Genomic DNA, 25,488 nt, shown 5'->3' with positions numbered 1-25,488 from the left:
GGTTCACTTACATTTTTTTTAAAAAGCAAAAACTAGAGAATGTTATAGAGGTATTTTCAAAGCTGAACTTATGTATTAAGCATGTGAGCTATAGTTGTACCAAGCAAAAGAATTGTGGTTTTCTTAGAATGGACTTTGAAAGAAAACTCTTCTCTTCCTTAATTTTTTTTTTTTCCCTTTAGAGCATTTATGGTATTTTATTTATTCACACGGCTTGCCCTCTGATCAAACAACTTTTCTTTGTTGTATGTTTATATCTCTAGGGTTGTTTTATGTCCATGCCTTCTTTAATGTTTCCCGTATGTTTAATTTAAATCATTTGCCTTTTATCTTTCTCTGGGTTGCAAGCTCTTTCTCTTTTCTAACCTTTGTACTCTTCTTGCTGCATTGAATTAAAACAAAAAAATGAAATGAGATTTTTTTTCTAAGTGCAAAGCTAAGATCTGTATCTTCAACCCAGCCAACCTCCATCGAGCAAATGGTGATTGCATTTTGCTTTGATTCCGATGAACCTTCACTGATGTGTGTTCACTCCCAGGTATCTGTGGGTATTGGTTATTTGATCAGTAAGTAATACTGTGCTTTTGGCCCAACTCCCAGGAAGAGAAGGGGTCACAGCCAGCGAGAACCTTAGAACTGCTGGCACTACATTTCCTCATTTTTTGGGTCTCAGGGTTCAGGTAGAAAGGGACTTTTGTGCACTTGGGAGCAAAGCATAGTACAAATCCTTTCAGCCTTTCTGCAACCAGAAACCATGCAAATGTTTTTGCAAATCCACTTGGGGTCTTGCTGGCAGTTTTTGAGCATAGCCTTCTTTGTGAGGCAGTGATGTTGACCTCTATTTTCTATTCACTGTCCTGCCTCAAAGTGAGCACACTGTTTTCTCTGTAACCAGGTGGGCATACTTGTCTCTACCTAAAACAGAGAGCGGTCAGCCTGTCTTTGCTTGAATCCTTGCACAGAGTGATTTTGGTTACTCCTGCTTTGGGATCATTTATGTGTCAGCTCCAGCCCGCTTTGACCCTCATTCCCATCCCTGCAACAAGGAAGAACTTTGCAGGGCTGCGAGTGGCTGCAGCCTGGCTTCGGAAGCTCTGGAGCAGGTTCCCCCAGCGGATCCCTAGCTGGGGCCATTTTGGCAGTTCATGTCTATCTTGCCTATTTTATCAGAGTGAGGATTTCTGTGCGGTTATTTTTAACCTGAGTGTCATTACTATGCTGAGAGGCACCTTTGTCACACAAGGAAACCATGCTCATCTATCTACTCCCCAAAGAATTTTGAACGAGAAGCCTGAAGACTTACTGAAGGTGTGGGGCTCTGGCCTTGAAATTGGCTACAGGAAGTCCTTTGAAGGCAGATTCAGTGTTGCAGGATGGCTCCAGCCCTTTGGCCTCTCACAACACCTGTTATCTTTGTAGCCATAAATCCTGTGAAAGTGAAGTGCAAGTGTTAGTCACTCAGTCGTGTCTGACTCTTTGCAGCCCCGTGGACTGTTTCTGACTCTTTGCAGCCCTGTGGACTTTACAGCCCTAGGAAGCCTTCCGGGTTCCTCTGTCTGTGGAATTCTCCAGGCAAAAATACTGGAGTTGGTTACCATTTCCTTCTCCAGGAGATCTTCCCAATCCAGGAATCAAACCTGGGGTCTTTTGAATTGCAAGCAGATTCTTTATGCCATCTGAACCACCAGAGAAGTCAGGAAGTCAATCCTATCTATGCCTAAAATGCCCGTTGAGAATGGTGATCTCTGTTCCTTCATCCGTCTTGCCAGGGGGACCTAAAAGGCAGTTTCAGGTGCTACTTTTGAAATCTGATTATCAGAGAACAGCTGCCTTGACACACTTTCACACAGCAGGGAATACATTTCGTTTGACTTCCAGGGCCTCCATGGAAGCTGCTCTGGGTTTGTAAACCCACCAGTACAGATCCGGACTCCGTGACTGTCTCTGGCCAATTTTTTCATCTCTTACACAGAGATCATAGTACTCCCCGTTCCCAATTCTACAGTTCTTTTGAAACCAGGTGAAATGAAGCACCTAACAGTGTTTAGCACATAGTAGGTTGTTAAGAAAAGCCATGCTCATTCCCTGCTCCTGAACACTGTGGACCACACCTCTTAATGAGGTGGGTTGCCTTTTTGATGCTGTAATGTATTTCACGGAATACAATGAGCAATGGGGTAGTGACCACAGAAACTTTCTTGGATTTTCTATGGAGTTGTGAATTTTAAGCTGGTATGATTCCCCCTGACCTCATAATCATGTCAGATATGGTTAACTTGTGTTTTGATTTCAACTTTAGTTGTTCTGGCAGAAGAAAGTTACTATTGGAAGGAGTGCCATGGAATTCTCCAGGGATCTCTAGTTAGATTACAGCTTTCCAATTTCTGCAGTCATTTCCCCCCATTTTCTGGAGATTGCCTTTCTCCTTTACCTACTTGTTTCAATTTTTTAAGCCAATGCTTTGACTTTTTTCCCCCCATATCTTGGGTGGAAGGCAAAGGGTTCTAGGAAAGTGGTCCCCAAAGTGTGAGGTCTGTGCACCTTTGCCTGCAAGGTAACTCACTGGAGAGAAGGTTTTAAAACTTTTGATTCACATTTACCTTAATATTAAAACTAAGAAGAAATTAAGCTCTTCAAATATTTACTATCTGAATGGATACCAGTGGCCTGATGCAGTGTGATTGCTCAAAGGTCATGGTTCACAAGTGATCATGTTTATTGGTTGAGAGCTTTAAAATATTTAAATACCTAGACTCATTTGATTGTTTTTCCTGGAACTTCTGTGGGTGATGAAAACCTTTGCTACATATAGGTTTGCTGGGGTGGGGGGGGTTGGGCGACGCTGGTGGTAGAGAGCCACCACTGACTGGAAGCTGGAAGGCCCGAATTCTAGCCCTGGTTCTCTCACTAAGTAACTAGCACCACAGACATGTACCTCCTCTCTGGCCTCAGCCTCCTTATCTGCACAGTAAGAGCTTTGGACTGGTTGATGGATAGGCAAGGCCCCTTCCAGCTATAAAATGTTCAGGTCAGAATGTAAATGTAGAGGTATCATGTCCCGTCCTTATGCCTCTTCATTTGTGGTTTGTTTCAACCCCTTCACTTTTTTACCTGTAAGCCATCTGTTCATGACTCAAGCCATCCAGTTTTTTAATTAATTTTTTATTGGAATATAGTTGCTTTACAGTGTTGTTTAGTTTCTGCTGTACATCAGAGTGAATCAGCTATATGTATAGATGAAAGGTGAAAGTGAAGTTGCTCAGTCGTGTCCGACTCTGTGACCTCATGGACTCTAACCTACCAGGCTCCTCCGTCCGTGGGATTTTCCAGGGGTATTGGAATGGGTTGCCATTTCCTTCTCCAGGGGATCTTCCTGACCCAGGGATCAAACCCGTGTCTCCCACATTGTAGGCAGACGCTTTACTGTCTGAGACACCAGGAAGTCTATGTATGTATAGATATATCTCCTCTTTTTGGATTTCCTTCCCATTTAGGTCACCACAGAGCACTGAGTCGAGTTGCCTGTGCTGCACAGTAGGTTCTCATTCGTTATCTATTTTATACATTCGTGCACGCGTGCTTAGTTGCTCAGTCATGTACGACTCTTTGTGACCCCATGGACTACAGTCCACCAGGCTCCTCTGTCCATGGGGTTTCCCAGGCAAGAATACTGCAATGGGTTACCATTTTCTTCTCTAGGGGGTCTTCTCAACCCAGGGGTCAAACCCATGTCTCCTGCATTGCAGGTAGATTCTTTACTGCTGAGCCATCAGGGAAGCCCGTCTGGTTTGTACCCTAGACCAACACTTTATAGCTGCATTTTGCCCCTGGAGGAACATGACATCTCTGTGCAGCAGGTCAGGCCAGATCAAGCAAAGAGTCTCGATATGCCCTTGCCAAAACCTGGAGAAAATGCTGAAGGCATTTCTCAATTCTGTGTTTCTTTCTTCGTTGCTGGCTAGTGACTGTGGTGCTCGGGGGACGCCTCTCACCCCTGAACTTGGCTTCTATCCTGGACGCAGTCTCCCCTATGGCTAATCCACGACAAAGACTGTCCGGTGCCCCCAGGATACCACCTACCACATTCTGAAACACTCACCCTGGTTTTCTCATTTATATATGCCCAAACAGTTCATTTTTCAGAAAAAGGAAATTATGCTTTAAAAAAGCACCAAATGAGTTGCTTTTCTTGTGTTGTCATACCTCTACCATTTTGCGTGACATAAATAACACATGTTTTGTAATCAGTGCAGAAAGACACTGTGAATGATAGTGAGTCCTGGAAGACTGTTTTTAATCAAGTCGATATCAATTCTACTGAAATCTTCTAAATCTTTGCATATTTTTCTTTTTCCTCAAAACAGGGTTTGAATTAGAATTTCTTTCATAGTACAGAGTAATAGTTCATTTTCAGTGACAAGGAATTGTTCAATTATCTTCCTGTTTTTATTTCCATTTCAATTAATAATGTGAACAAGAGCCGTCAATGCCAGTATTTCTAGCTGGTCTGCCTGCATCATTACTTTAACTTCTTAATTCAATTTAAGAAATTTACTGAACAGCTACCATTGCTTCAGGGACTATCACTTTCAAGCCAAAAATTAGGATACATTGTCTGATAGGACTTTTGGTCATAGATTCATTAAGCAAGAAAACAAAATCCTATCAGTAGAGGTGCAAAAACTAAATCACATTAACATGTGTATTTAATGGACTACCTGAATTATGAAGAGTTAAATTTCATGAAACTGACCTTGCCAAAGGTCACAGAGGTAGAGCCTATACTTGAACCCAAGTCTGTTCGTTGTAATCAACTCCTTGAAAACAGGAGTAATGACAGGTAGGTCCCTGAAGAGACTGATAAATGTTTGACATGTTGTCAAACTAGCAGAGCTGCAGCTGAAAAGACAGAGACTGACTTCAATGTGACTCTTCAGTTGTTTGATTAAAATATAAATAGAGACAGAAGTAAAATGAGCATTTGTCACATAATGGAATTTCAACCATTTGATTTATTTTGTAGCTTGAAATGCCCTTACCCTGTGGTCAAAAGTAGCCTGTTTTCCTGACCTGGATGACAGTGGACAGTTAAGAGAGAATTGTCTTTAGGGGCAACTTTTGGAGAAGAAACTGGCAACCCACTCCAGTACTCTTGCCTGGAAAATCCCATGGACGGAGGATCCTGGTAGGCTACAGTTCATGGTGTCGCAAAGAGTCGGACATGACTGAGCGACTTCACTTCACTTCTGTTCCCTTTGATCTTCTGGGCTGGGGGCATTAGGAAAGCTTCAGAAACTTTTTACTTGGGGCCAACCCCCCTGCCCCGCCTTGTCCCTCCTCTGACCGCTGCCATGGTGAGATATTTAGTTCTTTCTTTATTTATTTATTTTTGGATTTGTCCTCCTTGGCTGAGACTTCATTACTTTTTTTTTTTTTTTTTGCATTATGGTTCGTTTTTATTTTTTTGAAAACTTTTTATTTTGTATTGGAGTATAGCCATTTTGTTCACCTGAAATTATCACAACATTGTTAATCAGCTATGCTGCTGCTGCTGCTAAGTCACTTCAGTCGTGTCCGACTCTATGCGACCCCATAGATGGCAGCCCACCAGGCTCCCCCGTCCCTGGGATTCTCCAGGCAAGAACACTGGAGTGGGTTGCCATTTCCCTCTCCAAAGCATGAAAGTGAAAAGTGAAAGTGAAGTCTCTCAGTCGTGTCCGACTACCCCGACACAAAATGTTTTTGGTGTTAAAAAATAAATAAAGATAAAATTCAAAAAAAGAGTGAAGGAGAATCCGTACCCCCCCCCCCAAAGACTTTGTCACTGTTGTAGTTTGCTGGGGGGAAGCAACGTTGTAATAGTTTCAGGTGGATAGCCAAGGGACTCAGCCATACATATGCATGTATCCATTCTCTCCAAACTCCCTTTCCATTCAGGCTGCCACGTAACACTGAGCAGAGTTCCCTGTGCTATACAGCAGAGATACTGTTTAGTTCTGAGGTGAACCAAAGCTGCCTGGAATTCACTGGCCCCACTAGTACAGATTGAGCATGCCTACATGCCAGGCACTGATCTGCAGGCTGGGGACATGGCCAGGAGTATATGTGCTCTCAAGGCCAATGACCAGACTACTTCTGTGGACCCCCAGGTGCTGAGCTTTGCACAAGGTACCCTGTGTACCAATAATAAAAGTATCCACTTCATGCTGTTCTGTGGAGGAAAAAAAAGTTGCTATGTGGCAAGCAGTAAACATTCAATAAAACAATTATATGGACACTAGCATTATTGCTGTTTCCAGCAGTCACTTACCTTATTACAAGACGCAGTCGGTATAATGATTACGTGCAAAGAAAGCTGGTTGGCCCGGGTTTGACGCCCAGCTGCTGCGGTTGGGCAGGTTTTTAATAGTTAACTTCTCAGTGCTCCAGTCTCCTGCCTGATAAGGTTGCGAGGATTAAATAAATTATCATGTATATGTGTACGTAGGGCTGACTCATGTTGAGCTATGGCAGAGGCCAACACAATATTGTGAGGTAATTTTCCTTCAATTAAAAATGCATGCTTGGGGAAAGAAATGATCATGTATGAAATGTTTAGAACCGTGCTAGTATATAATGGGAATTAGCTGTTGTGTGAGAAGAGTATTTTTCCCAGAGGAGAGAGCCACTATCCTAGCTTACCCTAGAGACTGAAGGGGAAAAGGATAGAACAGTGCTGGTAATCCTTGCAGGAAGCACTTCCCAAGAGAGCAAAGGTAAATCGTAGGAAGAGAGAACTTCCTTGTCGGCCTCAGGACAAGCCATGACTCCAGGGGACACACATGACCCACGTGTGGCTGTTTTCCCAGGTGAGAGGACTAGAGAAGGGTTCTGGGGACCCCTGATGGAAAATGCAGGGGATTTGGAACATGAATACAAAACAGTTTCTACTTGTAAAAATGAAACCTCGCCTCTCATCTGCTGTCAAAAGGGGGATCTGGCCTTGCCATGTGAGATTGTTCACAGCAGAGAAAAATACATCTAGGAAATAGAAGTTATTTGCATTCTTTATGGCTAGATTTGAAATTGGTGGGAATGAGCTCAGTAGAGAATGGCAGCGGGACGCTCATGTGAGGGGCCCAGCAGCAGGGTAGACTGTAAGGTCCCTGTGTCTATGTGTGTACTTTTTGTCTTAATTTTCATTATTTTTTGGCCATTATACTCAGCATGCAGGATCTTTGTTCTTCAACCAGGGATGGAACTGGAACCCCCTGCAGTGGAAGCGCTGAGTCCTAACCACTAGTCCAGCAGGGAAATACTGTTAATCTTCATTATTATTTTAACACATCTAAGAATAAAACTGGTGATTTTATGAAGATGTTAGTTTAGGATTTAGCCAGATTAAAAAGGACAGTTTATATAAAAATTTGAAGCATAGGACTGGTGACACTTAGATGTAGTCAGGAGAAGGCGATGGCACCCCACTCCAGTGCTCTCGCCTGGAAAATCCCATGGACAGAGGAGCCTGGTGGGCTGCAGTCCATGGGGTCGCGAAGAGTCGGACACGACTGAGCGACTTCACTTTCACTTTTCACTTTCATGCACTGGAGAAGGAAATGACAGCCCACTTCAGTGTTCTTGCCTGGAGAATCCCAGGGACGGGGGAGCCTGGCGGGCTGCCGTCTATGGGGTCACACAGTCGGACACGACTGAAGTGACTTAGCAGCAGCAGCGGCAGCAGATGTAGGAAAGTTGTTAAAGGGGTTGAAGATGAAGTTTAGGAGAGACTGGAGTAGGGTGTATGTGAATGAGGGCCAGGGCTCACTGTAACCCCCGGGGGTGGACGTACCACGTGTGGGCAGCGGTGAGCGAGGCAGGGGTCCTGTTCAGTGATCTTAATGGAAGTGAAGTGAAACTTGCTCAGTCATGTCCGATTCTTTGCGACCCCATGGACTATACAGTCCATGGAATTCTCCAGGCCAGAATACTGCAGTGGGTAGCCTTTCCCTTCTCCAGGGAATCTTCCTGACTTAGGAATTGAACTGGGGTTTCCTGCATTACAGGCGAATTCTTTACCAACTGAGTTATCAGGGAAGCTTTCACTTTAAAAAAAAATACTGAAGGGATTTTTAGATTGGAAGAGGTCCAAGTTGAACATGCCCTTTACAAACTGATAGAGAAGGAAATGGCTACGCACTCCAGTATTCTTGCCCAGAAAATTCCATGGACAGGGGAGCCTGGCGGGCTGCTGTCCATGGGGGGGTCACAAAGTGGACACCACTGAGCGACTAACATACATTTACAAACTGAAGAGGAGGTTACCTTGCTTTGAAAACTTGCAACCTGATGTGGGCATTTTAATATGAGCTGTTTGTCAGCCAGGACAGTCACCCATATCCTGTTTGGGATGGGGGTGGAGAAAACAGCTACAAAAATTGTCACAGCAAACCCTCTAGAACTGGCCAATAGATCAACCTCACCAGTAAAACCACTGCACAGTTCCTGACATGACATTAGTACATGGTACAATGCTTCTAGAATAACCGAAAGCTTCATAATCTCTTTGATGATTTAAACAGTGACCTCACATTTATAAAGGGCATAGAATAGGGCCTGGCTCCTCAGAAGAGTCTTGTGCCATAATCCATCAAACCTAAGATGCTCCTGATTATAAGAGTTAAGCTGTGATACAGCATTGGTTATAGGACACATCCTAATGTCACATTATAAGAATATGAAAAAATGCATCTTATTGCTAGAATTGATGGAATATGTTAACTGTTCCTTTATACCATATTGGAAGGAAAGTTATGACCAACCTAGATAGCATATTAAAAAGCAGAGACATTACTTTGCCAACCAAGGTCCGTCTAGTCAAGGCTATGGTTTTTCCAGTGGTCATGTATGGATGTGAGAGTTGGACTGTGAAGAAAGCTGATCACCGAAGAATTGATGCTTTTGAACTGTGGTGCTGGAGAAGACTCTTGAGAGTCCCTTGGACTGCAAGGAGATCCAACCAGTCCATTCTAAAGGAGATCAATCCTGTGTGTTCATTGGAAGGACTGATGCTAAAGCTGAAACTCCAATACTTTGGCCACCTCTTGCGACAAGTTGACTCACTGGAAAAGACTCTGATGCTGGGAGGGATTGGGGGTGGGAGGAGACGGGGACGACAGAGAATGAGATGGCTGGATGGCATCACTGACTCGATGGACATGAGTTTGAGTGAACTCCGGGAGTTGGTGATGGACAGGGAGGCCTGGCGTGCTGTGATTCATGGGGTCGCAAAGATCCAGACACGACTGAGCAACTGAACTGAACTGATACCATATTAGGTTTGAACTGTTCACTAATATAAAAAATGATCCTTTTGGGAGCCACATTTCAGTTAGAGTGAGCAAAAGAAAGGGTGTTTCTTTTCCTGATGGGAGCCCAATGTTATTTAAAGAAGAGTTTACTATAGCTGCATCAAGCTGGGATGAGCAAACTAACACAGAACAACAAGAGAATATGGGAAAAGTGTCATTTATACATAGAGTTCATTTCATTGTACAAAGTATTTATCCCTTATTTGTATATGATCTAATTTTTTCACTGAAAAGAACTGTATATGTGTGTATACGTTTTATAAATTGTGTACTTAGTAGAGAAGTAAAACCACACAGAAACTACACTTAGATAAATACCCACATCATTTTAACAACTGTTTTGCCGTGCAGAGATATCATTCTATATTAATAATATGATGATTGCAATTAAAACCAAATTTGAGCACCTTACCATCTCTCTCTCTTCCTTTTTTTTCCCCTTCCAAACCTTTTTTCTCTCCCCTACTCAATTAGCCCAGACACTGTTGCCAGACTGGTCTGTACCATTCACACTTTGCCCCGATCATGTCATCATGTAAAACCAACTCTACCCCTAGAAGGATTTGAGGTTGGTGTGATTGTCCTCTGGGGGCAGTGCAATGTCAGGAACCTCTTTCTCCTGAGCAGACTGCTGAGAGGCCCTGAGAGCCTCAGAGAGGCTTAGTGATTTGTGGGAGACCCTGAGGATCTTGCTGGGAGGGCTGGTCTCTGAGAGTTGCCTGTGATTTTTCTGGGATCAAGTTAGTCACAGATGCAACCGTGCAGCCTGAGGTGGTCCCAGTTGATGATGCCTCTTGTTTCAGCTTTATTATTAACAGCATCCCCTTCTGCACTCAATGTCTTGGTTTGCTCTAGTGAGGAAGGGTGACTCTGGCCAACCCTGGCTCAGAAACCGCTAGATCTAGTGATCCAGCCAGTGTCCACACTTGGCCTTGAGAATGGTATTGAAAGTGAACTGTGGTATAGCAGAAAGAGTGAAGAAAAGAAAGTGAGAAATCCCCATGACAGGTCTCAGCCCTGGTCCTTTGTCATAGGGATTAACTGAGGCCATACATGTGGAAATGCTGCACAAATATTCAGCTTTTGATCAGCTCATGTGTACCTACATGAGTGAAACTAATGAACACATCTTCTGTGTTCATTGGGCCTCCTTCTCTGTGTGCTAACCTCCCATGGACTTTCCCATCCTCAGCCTCTCCAAGCAGAGGCAACTTAGTATGTTATAATCCCAGGCCTCACTTTACCCATTTGTAAAATAGTGGTGGCATGATTGTAATATTCACGTCTTATGGGTGTTGTGAGAATCCATTGAGATACCATAAAGCTTCGGCACATATTTATGGGTTTAGTAAGAGTCAGTCCCTGTTACCTTAAGGACAGAGGGGATTAGGAGTTTTGTGGGCTCCTGACTGCCCATTCTCACCCCCAGCCCTCACTCTTCCAGAACACCCCTTCCTTGTGCTTTGTTCATTGCAGCTCAGCACTGACACATACTTGCTTCAGACACATGTCTTCATACCACCAAAACAGTGTATGTGTGTGTGGAGGCGGGGGAGCGGGCAGTGATCTACGTTTCATGAAGTTGAAACACATTGCTGGCTGACTGTGCCTGGTACATAGACAAACAAATATTTATGGTTGATTTTTCCAACATTTGCAATGGAAGTGTTTTATTCCAGTCAAACAGCAGAACTGCAAAAAGTAGAATACCCAGACTGTCAATTAAAAAGACTGGAACATCTACCAGAGAATTAGATGTCCATGCCTTTCCTGTTATGAGTCACTGGGTCAGAAAATCCCATTAAAAAACAAGTTCAGCTCATCCGCAGGCCAGAGCATTACCCATTGTCCATTGTTGACAATAAGAATATGGTTTCTCTCTCTTTGGGGGTGATTTGCTTATAACATTGGGGGCATTCTAGTCCCAAGATTTTTGGAAATCACCATCCCCAGAAAATGCTTGATTTCACTGGCATCATATTCAACACTTCTGTTTTGTATTAATTGATTTACTTATTTTTGGTTGCACTGGTCTTTGTTGCTGTGTGGGGGCATTTCTCTAGTTGCAGTGAACAGAGGCTACTCTCTAGTTGCAGAGCACTGGCTTCTCATTGCAGTGGCTTTTCTTGTTGTGGAGCTCAGGCTCTATGCACTCAGGCTTCAGTAGTTGCAGCATGCATGCTCAGTAGTTATGGCACATGGGCTTAGTTGCTCCATGACACGTGGAATCTTCCCTGACTGGAAATCGAACCTTGGTCCCCTACACTGGCAGGTGGATTCTTATCCACTGTACCAGCAGGGAAGTCCCCAACACTTGTTTATTTTTAAATTTTACTTACACATGCATATGGTTTAAAATAGCAATAAAAAAGTACACTGTGCTGCCAGTTTTAAAATGGAGAGTAAATGTTGCCTTTTCTCCCCAGGCCTTCTCCCTGATGGAACCTTGTGTATCTTTCAAGAAAACAATTACAGCACATGTCTTTTAATGTGTCATTCAATACTTACTGCAGTCATTCAATACTTAATTCACATACTGATTGCTATTTTTATACATCTGTGGGTCTTGAAGCACTTTCCAAGTCAGCACAGGCAGATTCCTTCCAGTGACCACGTGGAACTCCTCTCAGGATGAGCCGTGATCTGATAGATCTTCAAACCCTGTGTCCACTTTTTCCCATTACACACGTCACTGCAGTGAAGAACCCTGTATATACATCTTGGCATCCTTGGTAGATTTTAAGGTGAATTCTTTAAAGGTGCTGGATCAAAGAGAGTAAGACCGTTATTTCTGTTTAGTTAACAATGTTTATGTTGGTCTGTGTGACTTTAGTTTCTATCCCTAGTCCCACACAACTCTCTTAATGATACTGTGCCAAAGAATCGATGTTTTCACACTGTGGTGTTGGAGAGGCCTCTTGAAAGTCCCTAAAGCCTCTGACTGTGGATCAAAACAAACTGGAAAATTCTTACAGAGGTAGGGATACCAGACCACCTTACCTGCCTCCTGAGAAATCTGTATGTGGATCAAGATGCAACAGTTAGAACTGGGCATGGGACAACGGACTGATTCAACATTGGGAAAGGAATATGTCAAGTCTGTATATTGTCACCCTGCTTATTTACCTTTCATGCAGAGTACATCCTGCAGAATGTCAGGATGAATGAAGCACAAGCTGGAATCAAGATTGCTGGGAGAAATATCAATAACCTCAGATATGCAGGTGACACCACTCTAATGGCAGAAAGCAAATAGGAACTAAAGAGCCTCTTGATGAAGGTGAAAGAGGAGAGTGAAAAAGCTGGCTTAAAACTCAACATTCAGAAGACTAAGATCATGGCATCTGGTCCCATCACTTCATGGCAAATAGATGTGGAAACAGTTGAAACAGTAACAGACTTTATTTTCTTGGGCTCCAAAATCACTATAGATGGTGACTGCAGCCATGAAATTAAAAGACACCTGCTCCTTAGTAGAAAAACTATGACCAATCTAGACAGTATATTAATAAGCAGAGACATCATTTTGCTGATGAAGATCCATACAGTCAAAGCTATGCTTTTTCCTGTGGTTGTGTGTGGATGTGAGAGTTGGACCGTAAAGAAGGCTGAATGCCAAAGAATTGATGCTTTTGAACTGTGGTGCTGGAGAGGACTCTTGAGAGTCCCTTGAACTGCAAGGAGGTCAAACCAGTCAGTCCTAAAGGAAATCAACCCTAAACATTCGTTCAAAGACCTGTTGCTGAAGCTGAAACTCTAATACTTTGGCCACCTGATGCGAAGAGCTGACTCACTGAAAAAGACCCCGATGCTGGGAAAGATAGAGGGCAAAAGGGGATGACAGAGGATGAGATGGTTGGATGGCATCACTGACTCAATGGACATGAATCTGAGCAAAGTCCAAGAGACAGTGAAGGACATGGGGTCACAAATGACTGAAAAACAATAAATACTCTCCCTAGAGGAGAGCAAGGATGTGTGTGGCCACCCCTCCCCTAGACCCTGCCCAGCATTGAGCCTTGTGTTTACACAACATGTTTGCTGGCCTCCCTTTCCTGGGCATCTTAAGGGCACTTGCAGAAGTAAAGTTACCCAGTATATGATCACCTCCTCCCTCCGGGAAACCAAAGAAGGAAAGTGCTCAGAGACACTAGTGAGAGTGTGGCAGCGCCCCGGCTGTGGGCAGGGCTGCCCGGGGGCCTCTTTGTGGGAGTGGAGGTTGGCATTCAGGACAGTGCCTGCCTTTGTGCGCTGACTCACCTTTGCTCATCCCGGTCCCCACCCTACTGAACACACAACAGTTCATGACACTCCGCCTTTTAAAATCAGTGCCCTGGCTTTTTCCTCCGCGTGAGGTACTTCTGTGTCTTGGTGCCACCTCTTAAATGTGAGGAGTACACCAGGCCATTATGTGGATGTGGGCAAACCCCATGTTTTAAAACTTGAATATGAATCCATGCGTTTTAATCAGCTGATTCATAATTAGAAAGTAACTATGGACCTGAGAAAGTCTGCACTCAATCTTTACCTAGTGAAAAGTATCTTGCTCATATATTATTTTTTCCCTTCTTGGCCACACTGTATAGCATGTGGAATCCTTGTTCCCACACCAGGGATCGAACCCATGCCCCTTACTTTGGAAGTGTGGAGACTTAACCACAGGACTGCCAGGGAAGTCCTTCTCTTTCAGAACTTGTAATTGTCAGGGTTAGGAGTAACCTTTTATCATCATCATCATTATTGTTGTTATCATTTCTTGGCTGGGGCATCAGCAACCACATTCCTGTCCTTTGTACAGCAGTGCTTCACTCACCAAGAACTGTTAGGAAATGAAATACCTTTCTGAGTGCCCCTACTTATTCAAATATTTCCTTTTCTGGTTGTGAAACAAAAAGGTGTTACCCACCCAGGAAGCCCATAGAAGAGAGGGAAGCGGAGTCTCTTTCAGGTGCTGGCTGGCCTGGTAGCCTGGACCTTGGCCATGAGGGAAAATGTCCCTCCCCACCCAGATGGGGACGTCCCTCAGGTCCTCCCCCAGTAGGTGTAACAGCCTGTCCTGCCCCTCCCCTCCCAGTCAAGGGCAGGAGAAAGAAGCAAGGGGGTTGAGGTTCTGTGCCCCCAGGAGCGCCATTCTTATCCACATACTTCCAGGACCATAGTTTTGTGATCTGATGGCAGCTTTCAGCTTCTGCTTCCAAGGATGTTATCCAGGGCTGTAAGGTGACGACCACTTCCCACTCTGCTCCCCACTTACTCGCTGTCATTGACTCTGTTCCAAGGAAGGCCTCTGGGAAAGTCATCGTGTGATCAAACTCTATGTTCCCCTACAGGAAAACAGAAAACTGTTGTTCTTTTTCGCTGTGGGGAACATTTGAGCTTCCCTTGGGTGGACTTGGAAGCCTGTGCATCCCTGGTTGGTTTACAGGCTCCCTGATCCAGTTCTCACCCTCTGCTAGAACTGCCCAGCCCAGCCCTCTCCCAGGTTTTATTGACCCATGCGTGGGTTCTGACCCTGCCCTTGGCACTCTGGGCAGGTCAGCCTTCTCCCCCGAAAGCTCCGATTGCTCCCTCTTGCTCTTAGGAATGGTCAAAAGAGCAATTGCCTCAAATCAAATGACTCACTGCCTTGCTCATAGTAACTGTCAGTCATTCTATTGGTTCCTTATCCTCTTGTCAATAGAAGTCTGGAGAACCAGCCAGGGGAACTTTTTTTGTGTGGAGGAATATTTGAAACTCCACACAAGGAGTTCTGTTGTACTGGGGAGTAACTGCCAGTAGAAAGAGGACACTGCCTTTGAGTTGGGACAGACAGTAATGTATCCCTCTGCAGTGAGAGACAGAGAAAAGACAGTTAGATTGGACACCAAGATGGACTTGGGTTACATTGAGATGGCATTTCTGTGGATCAATACAAACACATACACTGTGACACAGAGCTCCATTTCTTGCCCTTTGTAGACGTTATTTAACTTCTACAACTTATTAGTAGCCCTTCTGTTTTGTTCAACTGTGCTTCTATTTTTAGAGAGAAAATAACATTTTGGCCCTCTTTTACGTAGATGGATATTTATTGATGTTGAAAAGAAACGTACATACTGGTTAATTACTCCAGGAGCTTAGTTTCCTCTGCATAGTAAGTTTTGCAGGTGTCCAGAAAGAATATTCAAGCTGGAAAAGGAGGGAGGGCAAAGGAGTCTCCAGGAACCTTTATCTGGTTGGAAATAGACTGGGGACCTTCGATTGAGATCCAGTGAGTCATCCTGTGGCCAGTGCTTTCTGTTTTGCCACAAGAGGAAGGAGAGTGGTAAAGTTTGAGGTAATTTTGTAGAACTGATGCTGCATGTGGTTCTGAGAAAGTCAAATATATCATGTAATGGTTTCCCTCTGCAAGGCAGCATGGGTGGCAAGCCTTCCCGTACCCCTTTTTGGAGCTTGAACCCATGGCACTATGCCTTTCCCATGATGGCCCCTTCCTTGGCTGGTTTTATAATAATTGCTTTCCCAGAAACCCTTAGAATTTGCTTTTATCAAAGGGCCCATATCTCCTGCAGAGAACACATGCAGTTTTTTAAAGGGAAATTTAAAATGTTACCTATCTTGTTACCTTCCACCTCCCCGTTCTCTCAAAGAGCCTTTTCTCATCCTAGTTTTGACATTTGACAGGTGGCTTTTCTAGATACCCTTGTTCAGAAATTTTTTTCCTTCTTTATTCGGACTCCCTCCCACGAAAGTAAACTCCCCCCAAAAGTGAATTCCTGAGGAGGGAGAGGAGCCAGTCTTGTTGAGTTCAGTGCCCACCACCCTGGTCCAGTGTGTGACACGTCCAGTAGAAAGTACGGAGAACTCCAAGGGAAGAAAGAGCCTTCCGATATCTTGTCATGTGTTATTTGTCATTATTTCATATGCATTGGCTTTTTTTGTTGCCTGTGAGTGTAGATTATAATGAACATCCTTCTTTGTCTAGTCTTGTCTGGCAAATTCGAAATATTATAGATTCATTTCTCATGGCACCTTCTCCAGGAAGTGGTTTCTGAATCTCCTGGGGCAAAGGACTCTCCACCCACTCCTGGAACACCCATTTTACACATGTTTACATATTGACTGTTGCTGACGCACAAATTATGAATAATTTGGTGGATATCTAGTGTCCTTCAGAAGCTCCCCGACTGCAGCCACCATGGTGTTCTCATCTGCCCTTAACCCCAGGGCGTGGCACAACACATGGGGATCCCATGGCAGAAATGCCAAGTGATAGGAAATCCTGTCTGGTGCTCAGAGCCACCCCTGGTGTTAAGTTGTAAATCCAGTAAGCAGACAAGGGCTCTACCTAGCCAAGGAGGCCGTGGGATCAGATGAGGTTCTTCTGTCCATAGCATGGGACATAACATGAACATTTTGTGTTCATGTTTAGGCCATCCGGTCCATTTCCATGTATGATCAGTCACCAAAATGTAGCTTATCTTTTGAATGTGTGTGTGTATGCTCAGTCACTTCAGTTGTGTCCGACTCTTTGCAACCCTATGGACTGTAGCCTACCAGGCTCCTCTGTCCATAGGATTCTCCAGGCAAGAATACTGAAGTGGTTTGCCATGCCCTTCTTCAGGAGATCTCCCTGACCCAGGGATCGAACCTGCATCTCTTGTGTCTCCTGCATTGTAGGCAGATTCTTCATCCACTGAGCTACCTGGGAAAGCCAGTCTTTGAATGTGGAAAGTTAATATTGCATCAACAGTGATAAGTTTATGGATGGAAAGCAATTCAGATGGCTTGAGAAATTATAACCACATGACATAACTATTGTGGGATACATATTCTTTCCACTTCTGAGTTCTGTCATATAATTTGCAAAACAAGTCTGGAACGTTTCTATTTCATTGCTTATTTTGCCAGTCAGTTCTACAAAACAGTAAGCTTGAAGGAATTATCCAAACCTATTGACCATTGCCTGTGCCATACTCTGGGTATTACATGGTGCTTTACATGTTGTTTTATTTAATCCTTACAGCAACTCTTGTGAACTGGGTCTTATTTTTCCCATTTTTTTAAAGAGAAAAGCTTAACTGACACGAAAGCTTAGATCACTTTTCCCCACTTCATTTAGGTGGCAAAGCTGAAATCTGAATCTATATAGCAAGATATTTGTTTGCTTTGCGTATTCTTATTTGATATAAGGAATATTTGGGAACTTAGTGACAATTTTTTTTTCCCTCCAGGAGAAAATAAACCATCCTCATAACTGTGTGTTTTCCATTTGCAGGGAAGCAAAGGAGCCTACCGGTACCACTGGCAGAGCCACAATGTCAAGCACAGCGGTGTGGATGACATGGTCCTGCTCTCCAAGATCACGGAGAATGCCATCGTGGAGAATCTGAAGAAGAGATACATGGACGACTACATTTTCGTATCCTTTATTGGTTTCCTCGGACGTGCCATCTTAGTAAGATGACATCTAAGAGACCATCTGAAATTCCAAACTGATGCTTATGTGTTCAAGTCATTTTCACTATTTCAGAATGTGGCTTTGTACTTTCTGTTGCTTGATTCAGGCTATGGGAAGGGCAAAGATGGTGCTAAAGTTGTTTTTCTTTTTTTAATTTCTTTTTAATTGTAGGACGTTTGCTTTATAATATTGTGTTGGTTTCTACCATACAACAACCTGAATCAGCCACAAGTGTACATATATCCCCTCCCTCATGGCTCACATGATAAAGAATCTGCCTGCAGGGCAGGATACCGGGTTCAGTCCCTCAGGGATCTGACCCAGGGATCAGAAGAGCCCCTGGAGAAGGGAGTGGCAGCTGACTCCAGTACTCTTGCCTGGAGAATCCCTTGGACAGAGGAGCCTGGTGGGCTACAGTCCGTGGAGTCACAAAGAGCCGGAGACGACTGAATGACTAACACACCTCCCTCTTGAATTGCCCTCTCCCCATTCCATCCTTCTTAGCTTGTCACAGAGCACTGGGTTGAGCTCCCTGTTTTATAGCAACTTCCCACTAGCTGTCTGCTATACATATGGTAATTATATGTTTCAGTGCTATGGAGCTAAAGATTTTCCTGGTGTTTTTAGTTTAAAGTTTTTTCCTGCATCAAAATCATGATGCAGCCAAGGACTTCCCCAGAGATCTAGTGGTTACGACTCTGTGCTTCCACTGCAGGGAACACAGGTTCAATCCCTGGTCAGGGAACTCAGATCCCAAATGCCACACTGTGTGGGGAAAACAGAAAGATGAAGCCAGTATTCTCTATTTCAGTCCATGGCTCTGTACCTTTGATGTGCTCTAGCCATGCACGTGGTGTCCAAAATCTGTGCTCTTCCTAAAGAATGTCCTGATCTGCAGAATTCTGTTGGTAATGTTCCCTACTTGCAAAGCAGAGACTGATAAGTCCAGACTTAAAAGGTTTAAAAAAAGATTGCCTCATGCAAAAAAATATGCCATTTTGCCTGTTTTTCTGCATTCTTATGTTTACTAAAAGAAATAAGAAACGTGAAGATCAGTTACTGAAAATGTCTGACATTCTTGAGTTGTGCTTTATGTTTCAGTCTTAGCTTGCCAGATGCCATTTTGGGTAGGACTGGAAAGCATTCAGAACGGAAATTTGATTCAAATGTGTGTTGACTTCATTATAAACTTCATAGAGAGCTATGATAGTTGCTTAAGTTCCTACAGGATTCAGGAGTTCTGTTTGGTGCAACTATGTAAAGTTATTTTAGTATAATTATTATAGGGTTGGTCATAGACAAGCAGGGGTCTGTGAAAATCTGTACAGTAGTCCCAGAAAGTTCATGCTGTTGGTGGTTTTTGGTGGTGATGCTGTTGGTGGTTTCTGAGGGTGTCGTGTTCTGGATGGCCATTAAAAGTGGAGTCTTTGCAACCATTGTAACATACATTTTTAGGTTTTAACCTCTAAACCTTGGGGAGGTAAAGTCTTCACATCCGTAGCTTCTGTGTATTATTTACACCGCTCCTCTTACTCTTAGAGAAAAGCATCCATAAATATGCAGCAGGAGCTTTGCATCATTCCCATTGTTGATAAGGAAGGAGCTCAACTCGCCAGGTATTTATGCTGATAAACATTACTCCAAGGTACGCAGATGTTTCTAACCAATACTGTGCTGTTTCTTGTTTACCATAGCAAATTTTACCAATTACCTGGGTAGTTAAATCCCTACAGCCCTGCTTTTAAGTATTAATAGATACATTTGGATTCATTAAGCACATTGTAATAGCATCTTGATCAGGTGTGGAAGCCCACTGCCTACAGACAAAACCCCACCCACCACAGGGTTTTATTGGAATGCAGCCATGCTGGTTGTTTTACTTATTGTCTGCCACTGCTTTTATGCTACAATGGCAGACTTGAGTATTTGCAACAGACCCTGTGATCCACAAAGCCTGAAACTAATTATTCTCTGATCCTTTACAGGGAACATTTGCTGACTCCTAGATACCTGTGCCGGAGAAGGCAATGGCAAGCCACTCCAGTACTCTTGCCTAGAAAATCCCATGGATGGAGGAGCCTGGTAGGCTGCAGTCCGTGGGGTCGCTAAGGGTCGGACACGACTTCACTTTCACTTTCACTTTCCACTTTCACACATTGGAGAAGGAAATGGCAACCCACTCCAGTGTTCCTGCCTGGAGAATCCCAGGGACAAGGGAGCCTGGTGGGCTTCCGTCTATGGGGTCACACAGAGTCGGACACGACTGAAGTGACTTAGCAGCAGCAGCAGCAGCAGCAGATACCTGTGCAGAGCTTCCTTTAATTGTATGGAAGCAGTTGTATGCAGTTGTAAGTTTTCATTTTATTTGGCAAAAAAGTTGAAAATGCTTTATCTAGGCTTATCATTAAAAGCTTTTAATAACTTTTGTGTTCAAAACCCATGGAAACTGGCCAATGATGGGCCAGAAAGAGTTGGGATGAATCTGGACAGCCTGGCTTTGAGCCTTAATCTGCATGAGCTTGGTGATCTTATACAAGTTTTGTGATCTGTGTTCCTTGATTTCCTGACCTATAAAATGGAAGTGATGGTAAAAACTCCTACATGAGGCTGTTTAGGGTGAAATGAAATAACAAATGCAGTGAATACACGGTTATTGTTAGTTATTATTATCATACATTAAGGCAAGTGTACAAGTTGTCTCATATTTCTGAATTATGTTCCAAAAACTCAATTATAAAGTTTCTTTTTGGACATTCAGATGCATTTTACTACAGAAACTTTAAAGGGAGGATTGGTTTATTGACAAGCCCATAAAAGGCTAATTTCCAATGAATGTAGTTGAACTTATTATTTATTAGAATGTTCTTAGAACATGGGCTCATTATTTATGTAGACATGGTTTTTGATCAGCTGGGTAAGCAAAGAAAAAAATGGTTATCAGCAGCAATCCATCATCAACCCAAACAGACTCGCTTTTCCCTGTATGGTCATTTACTCCTAAAACACTAAAAATTCCTTAAGAACAGGGATTGTGTCCTTTACATATCTTTTAAAAAGTAAAGTTTAAAAACCACTTTAAAGCAATAAATGTTCATTGAACATGATGTACAAAATGCAGTTAACGTTAACTAGAAAGGAGAACACTAAAATCCCTTGGAATCCCACTATATAAGGTTTGCTCCTATTAACCTAATATATTTTTCAGTTTAATCACATATAGACATATGTATGGGCTTCCCTGGTGGACTAAACAACAACAAGAAGACATGTGTATACATGCATGTGCCTTCTTGTTAATTTTAGCTAAAAAATGGCACCATCCTGCATTGTTTATTTCTTTCCCACATCATTCTTGGCATGGTGCATTATATTAAGTGTTTGTTGAAAATTTGTTGACTGTGAAGACTTGCTTTTTATATTCAGACAGCAGAATTCTATAATGACTCACACCGAGGGGGCTGATTCCCAGTCTTTGAATTAATTTCTTTGAATCAATGACTGACTAATCATGTGTTCTACCAAGGAAATGAGTTAGTTGACCACTAATAGACTTTCTGTTGTAGAAACCTCTGCCCACTCAGTATATGAGAAATTTGACATCGGTGTGCTTTCCGGCAATAGCACAGAGCAGCTTTCAGCTTTGAGGAAGTTTGGTGGCTCTTTTGGATGTTTATGAAATAATACCAAGGGTCTAACTGCAAATCTTTTCCTCTAACAGGAGACAAATCAGTTTAACGCCAAGGGAATATTATTATGATAAGGTCCCATTGGTATTGTAAATGAGTTTCCCCTCCCTCTCTTCTAAGCTCAGTAGTGAAGACAAGAAGAGATTCAATTTTAGATTAAGTTATAATATTGTTCATTTGATCTCTTCTGCATCTAATAGCACATTGTCTTGTGCTGAAGGTCAGCATTTGAAACGATCAATGGTTAATGCATTCAAGCTGACTGCACATTTCTTTGTTCCACAGTAGAAAAAAAAAAAAAATCTGCTTAGAAAATGTGAACATTGTCAACCAAGGATAACCCATTTTTTCAGTAATTTATCCTAAGACCAGGAAGGTTTCATTTCCTGTCTATTTTTCCGAAGTGTTGCCACCCTTCTTACAATTACAGTTCTAAAATATAGGAGGGAACCCTTGCTGTGTTCGCTCTCTGCTTGGTGAGACATCACTTACAGCCACTGGGCTGACAAAAATAGTTCTTGAACAAAGCAGTACGGCCTCATTGGGTCCAACTTTCTCCAAACTTGTTTTTCCTTAAAGACCACACTCGAGTGTGCTTGGCGTTTTCAACCCTTCAATTAGGACTTGAGACACTTGTGCCAGACCAACCGGAGCTCAAAGCAACACCCTTGTTCCAAGTGAGGTTTGGCCCTTTGCTGTCAGTTCATGTTGGGGTTGGGGGGGATGTTGCTGCAGTGAGATCAATGTGGGTCTGATGGCCAGAGCCAGGGGCTCAAATTCCATCATTTCCACATATGTGACTTCGCACGACACCTCACCTCCCTGCCCCACCTCAGTGTTGAATCCAGGGAGGTTGATTAAATCAGTGTGGGCAGTTAGAGGGAATTCACTGGCTATTAAAATGTTTTTTTAAAACGTTAAACTCTTGTTACAAAATAGAAAGAAACTCAGAGATTTAGAAAACAAACTTATGGTTGCCAGGGGGATGGGATAGTTAGGGAATTTGGGAAGGTCATGTACACACTTCTATATTCCAAATGGATAACCAACAAGAGCCTGTTGTATAGCACATGGAACTCTACTCAGTGTTATGGGCCAGCCTGCAAAGGAGGGGAGCTTGGGAGAGAATCGATACGTGTATATGTTGGCTGAGTCCCTTTATTATTTACCTGAAATTACCACAACATTGTTAATCGGCTATACCCCAAAACAAAATAACAAGTTTAAAGTTTAAAAAATAAAATAGAGTATGAGCTATTTTAACTATAAAAAAAGTTAAACTTTTCCTTATAAGACCATTAAAAACAAATTTATAGAAGCTGCGCTACCATCACATTTCATAAAAGAATATTTTAACACCCCAAAAATAGAAAGGAAATGGTTTAAGAGTAAAGGATGGCCCTTTATACTGAGAAATATGGACTTTATGAAAAATTGAGGGCTCTGTTTCTCTTTTTGTCATTCTTGTTGCAGATCAATGAAAGCTTATGGATCCACGGACAAACATTTGGGAGCCAGTCAATTAAAGATCTGTTGGCTCTCTTCTGTCTTCCATATTCTATTGGCAATAGTAAGATGGCATTTATTTTATTTCTTTTTTTAAAAATCATAGCCTTGTGTATCTCCATACAATTTGAAAGTTGCCTTGGGCCACACCTTTCTAGCCAAAAGTTATGTGGGTAGAGACAGTGATGGAACAGCTTTTTCCAAAGGCACACCTGAATTATGCACAAGGAGTGGGAGTGAGTATTGGAGTTATCTGGAAAGTGGCCCAACCCAGTAGAAGACCTGTGCTCTCTTGAAAGTAGCTGAGGTGTCTGCAGACCCAGGCAGGTGGGAAAAATATGTTTGTTTCCTTTAAATTCCAAGTCAAATTCTCTTTTCTGCATTCTAATTTGTCCCTCAAATAATACTTTCCATGAGAAGCCCTACTGAGATCCTTCTTCCAATCTCATTCATGACTGATTCATGATTGGCCTAGAATACTCCAAAAGAAGTTTTTTTTCTCTGAACATCTCCTTGCCAGAATTTATATAGTCTTCTCAACACCTCTGGCAGCTCTTTATTCTCTGAACACAATGATCAGTTCATTGAGGTGGCATTCATAGTAGTCCCTTTACAGCTAAGGAAGAGGCACCCGTTCTCAGATGTAGGAGTAGACATCTCCCTCTTATGAAATGAATGTGATCATAGCAATACTGTATTATCTGAATATTGAAATTTCTTATGCCTCAGTTTCCTTCTAGTTAGATAGGATTAAAATAGTATCAAGGTTGTCATGAGGAACTTAGATTGATGCCATCTAAACTAGATAGCTCCTCTCGGCCCTCCTGCGCCTGTGCAGCCACCACCTCTTGGACGTGGGGTAGCTCCTCTCGGCCGCCACCCCTGACCTTGGGCGCAGGGTACCTCCTCTTGGCCGCCACCCCTGACCTCGGGCGTGGGGTAGCTCTTCTCAGGTAGCAAAATGGCTCTCTGAGGAGGCCTTACAAATAGCTGTGAAAAGAAGAGAAGCGAAAAGCAAAGGAGAAAAGGAAAGATATAAGCATCTGAATGCAGAGTTCGAAAGAATAGCAAGGAGAGACAAGAAAGCCTTCCTCAGCGATCAATGCAAAGAAATAGAGGAAAACAACAGAATAGGAAAAACAACAGATCTCTTCAAGAAAATTAGAGATACCAAGGGAACATTTCATGCAAAGAGGGGCTCGATAAAGGACAGAAATGGTGTGGACCTAACAGAAGCAGAAGATATTAAGAAGAGGAGGCAAGAATACACAGAAGAACTGTACAAAAAAGATCTTCACGACGGCGGGATCACTGACCTAGAGCCAGACATCTTGGAATGTGAAGTCAAGTGGGCCTTAGAAAGCATCACTAGGAACAAAGCTAGTGGAGGTGATGGAATTCCAGTTGAGCTATTTCAAATCCTGAAAGATGATGCTGTGAAAGTGCTGTACTCAATATGCCAGCAAATTGGGAAAACTCAGCAGTGGCCACAGGACTGGAAAAGGTCAGTCTTCATTCCAATCCCAAAGAAAGGCAATGCCAAAGAATGCTCAAATACCGCACAATTGCACTCATCTCACACGCTAGTAAAGTCATGCTCAAAATTTTCCAGCCAGGCTTCAGCAATATGTGAACCGTGAACTTCAAGCAGGTTTTAGAAAAGGCAGAGGCACCAGAGATCAAATTACCAACATCCGCTAGATCATGGAGAAAGCAAAGAGTTCCAGAAAAACATCTATTTCTGCTTCATTGACTATGCCAAAGCCTTTGACTGTGTGGATCACAATAAACTGTGGAATATTCTGAAAGAAATGGGAATAGCAGACCACCTGACCTGCCTCTTGAGAAACCTGTATGCAGGTCAGGAAGCAACAGTCAGAACTGTACATGGAACAACAGACTGGTTCCAAATAGGAAAAGGAGTACGTCAAGGTTGTATATTGTCACCCAGCTTATTTAACTTGTATGCGGAGTACACCATGAAGAACGCTGGGCTGGAAGAAGCACAAGCTGGAATCAAGATTGCTGGGAGAAATATCAATAACCTCAGATATGCAGATGACACCACCCTTATGGGGCAGAAAGTGAAGAGGAACTAAAAAGCCTTTTGATGAAAGTGAAAGAGGAGAGTGAAAAAGTTGGCTTGAAGCTCAACATTCAGAAGACAAAGATCATGGCATCTGGTCCCATCACTTCATGGGAAATAGATGGGGAAACAGTGGAAACAGTGTCAGACTTTATTTTTTAGGGCTCCAAAATCACTGCAGATGCTGATTGCAGCCATGAAATTAAAAGATGCTTACTCCTTGGAAGGAAAGTTATGACCAATCTAAATAGTATATTGAAAAGCAGAGACATTACTTTGCCAACCAAGGTCCGTCTAGTCAAGGCTATGGTTTTTCCCGTGGTCATGTATGGATGTGAGAGTTGGACTGTGAAGAAAGCTGATTGCCGAAGAATTGATGCTTTTGAACTGTGGTGCTGGAGAAGACTCTTGAGAGTCCCTTGT

The 25,488-nt window shown here is 43.0% G+C and overlaps 1 protein-coding gene across 1 annotated transcript in view; it reads left to right on the top strand.

Annotated features, from left to right (window-relative positions):
* MYO1E (myosin IE) overlaps window positions 1-25,488 on the top strand; it is a 217,380-nt gene that overhangs the window by 79,179 nt on the left and 112,713 nt on the right. Inside the window, exon 2 of the mRNA XM_088839655.1 lies at window positions 17,605-17,748. Within this exon, the coding sequence (XP_088695781.1) occupies window positions 17,605-17,748 (144 nt within the window). The remainder of the gene's footprint in view (window positions 1-17,604; window positions 17,749-25,488) is intronic.

Source organism: Moschus berezovskii, chromosome 9 (genome assembly GCF_049115385.1).
Source record: "Moschus berezovskii isolate FMDL1 chromosome 9, NW_MosBer_1.0, whole genome shotgun sequence".
NCBI lineage: Eukaryota > Metazoa > Chordata > Mammalia > Artiodactyla > Moschidae > Moschus > Moschus berezovskii.
The sequence above is the reverse complement of the archived record's forward strand: the minus strand, read 5'-3'. Positions and strand labels throughout refer to the sequence as shown.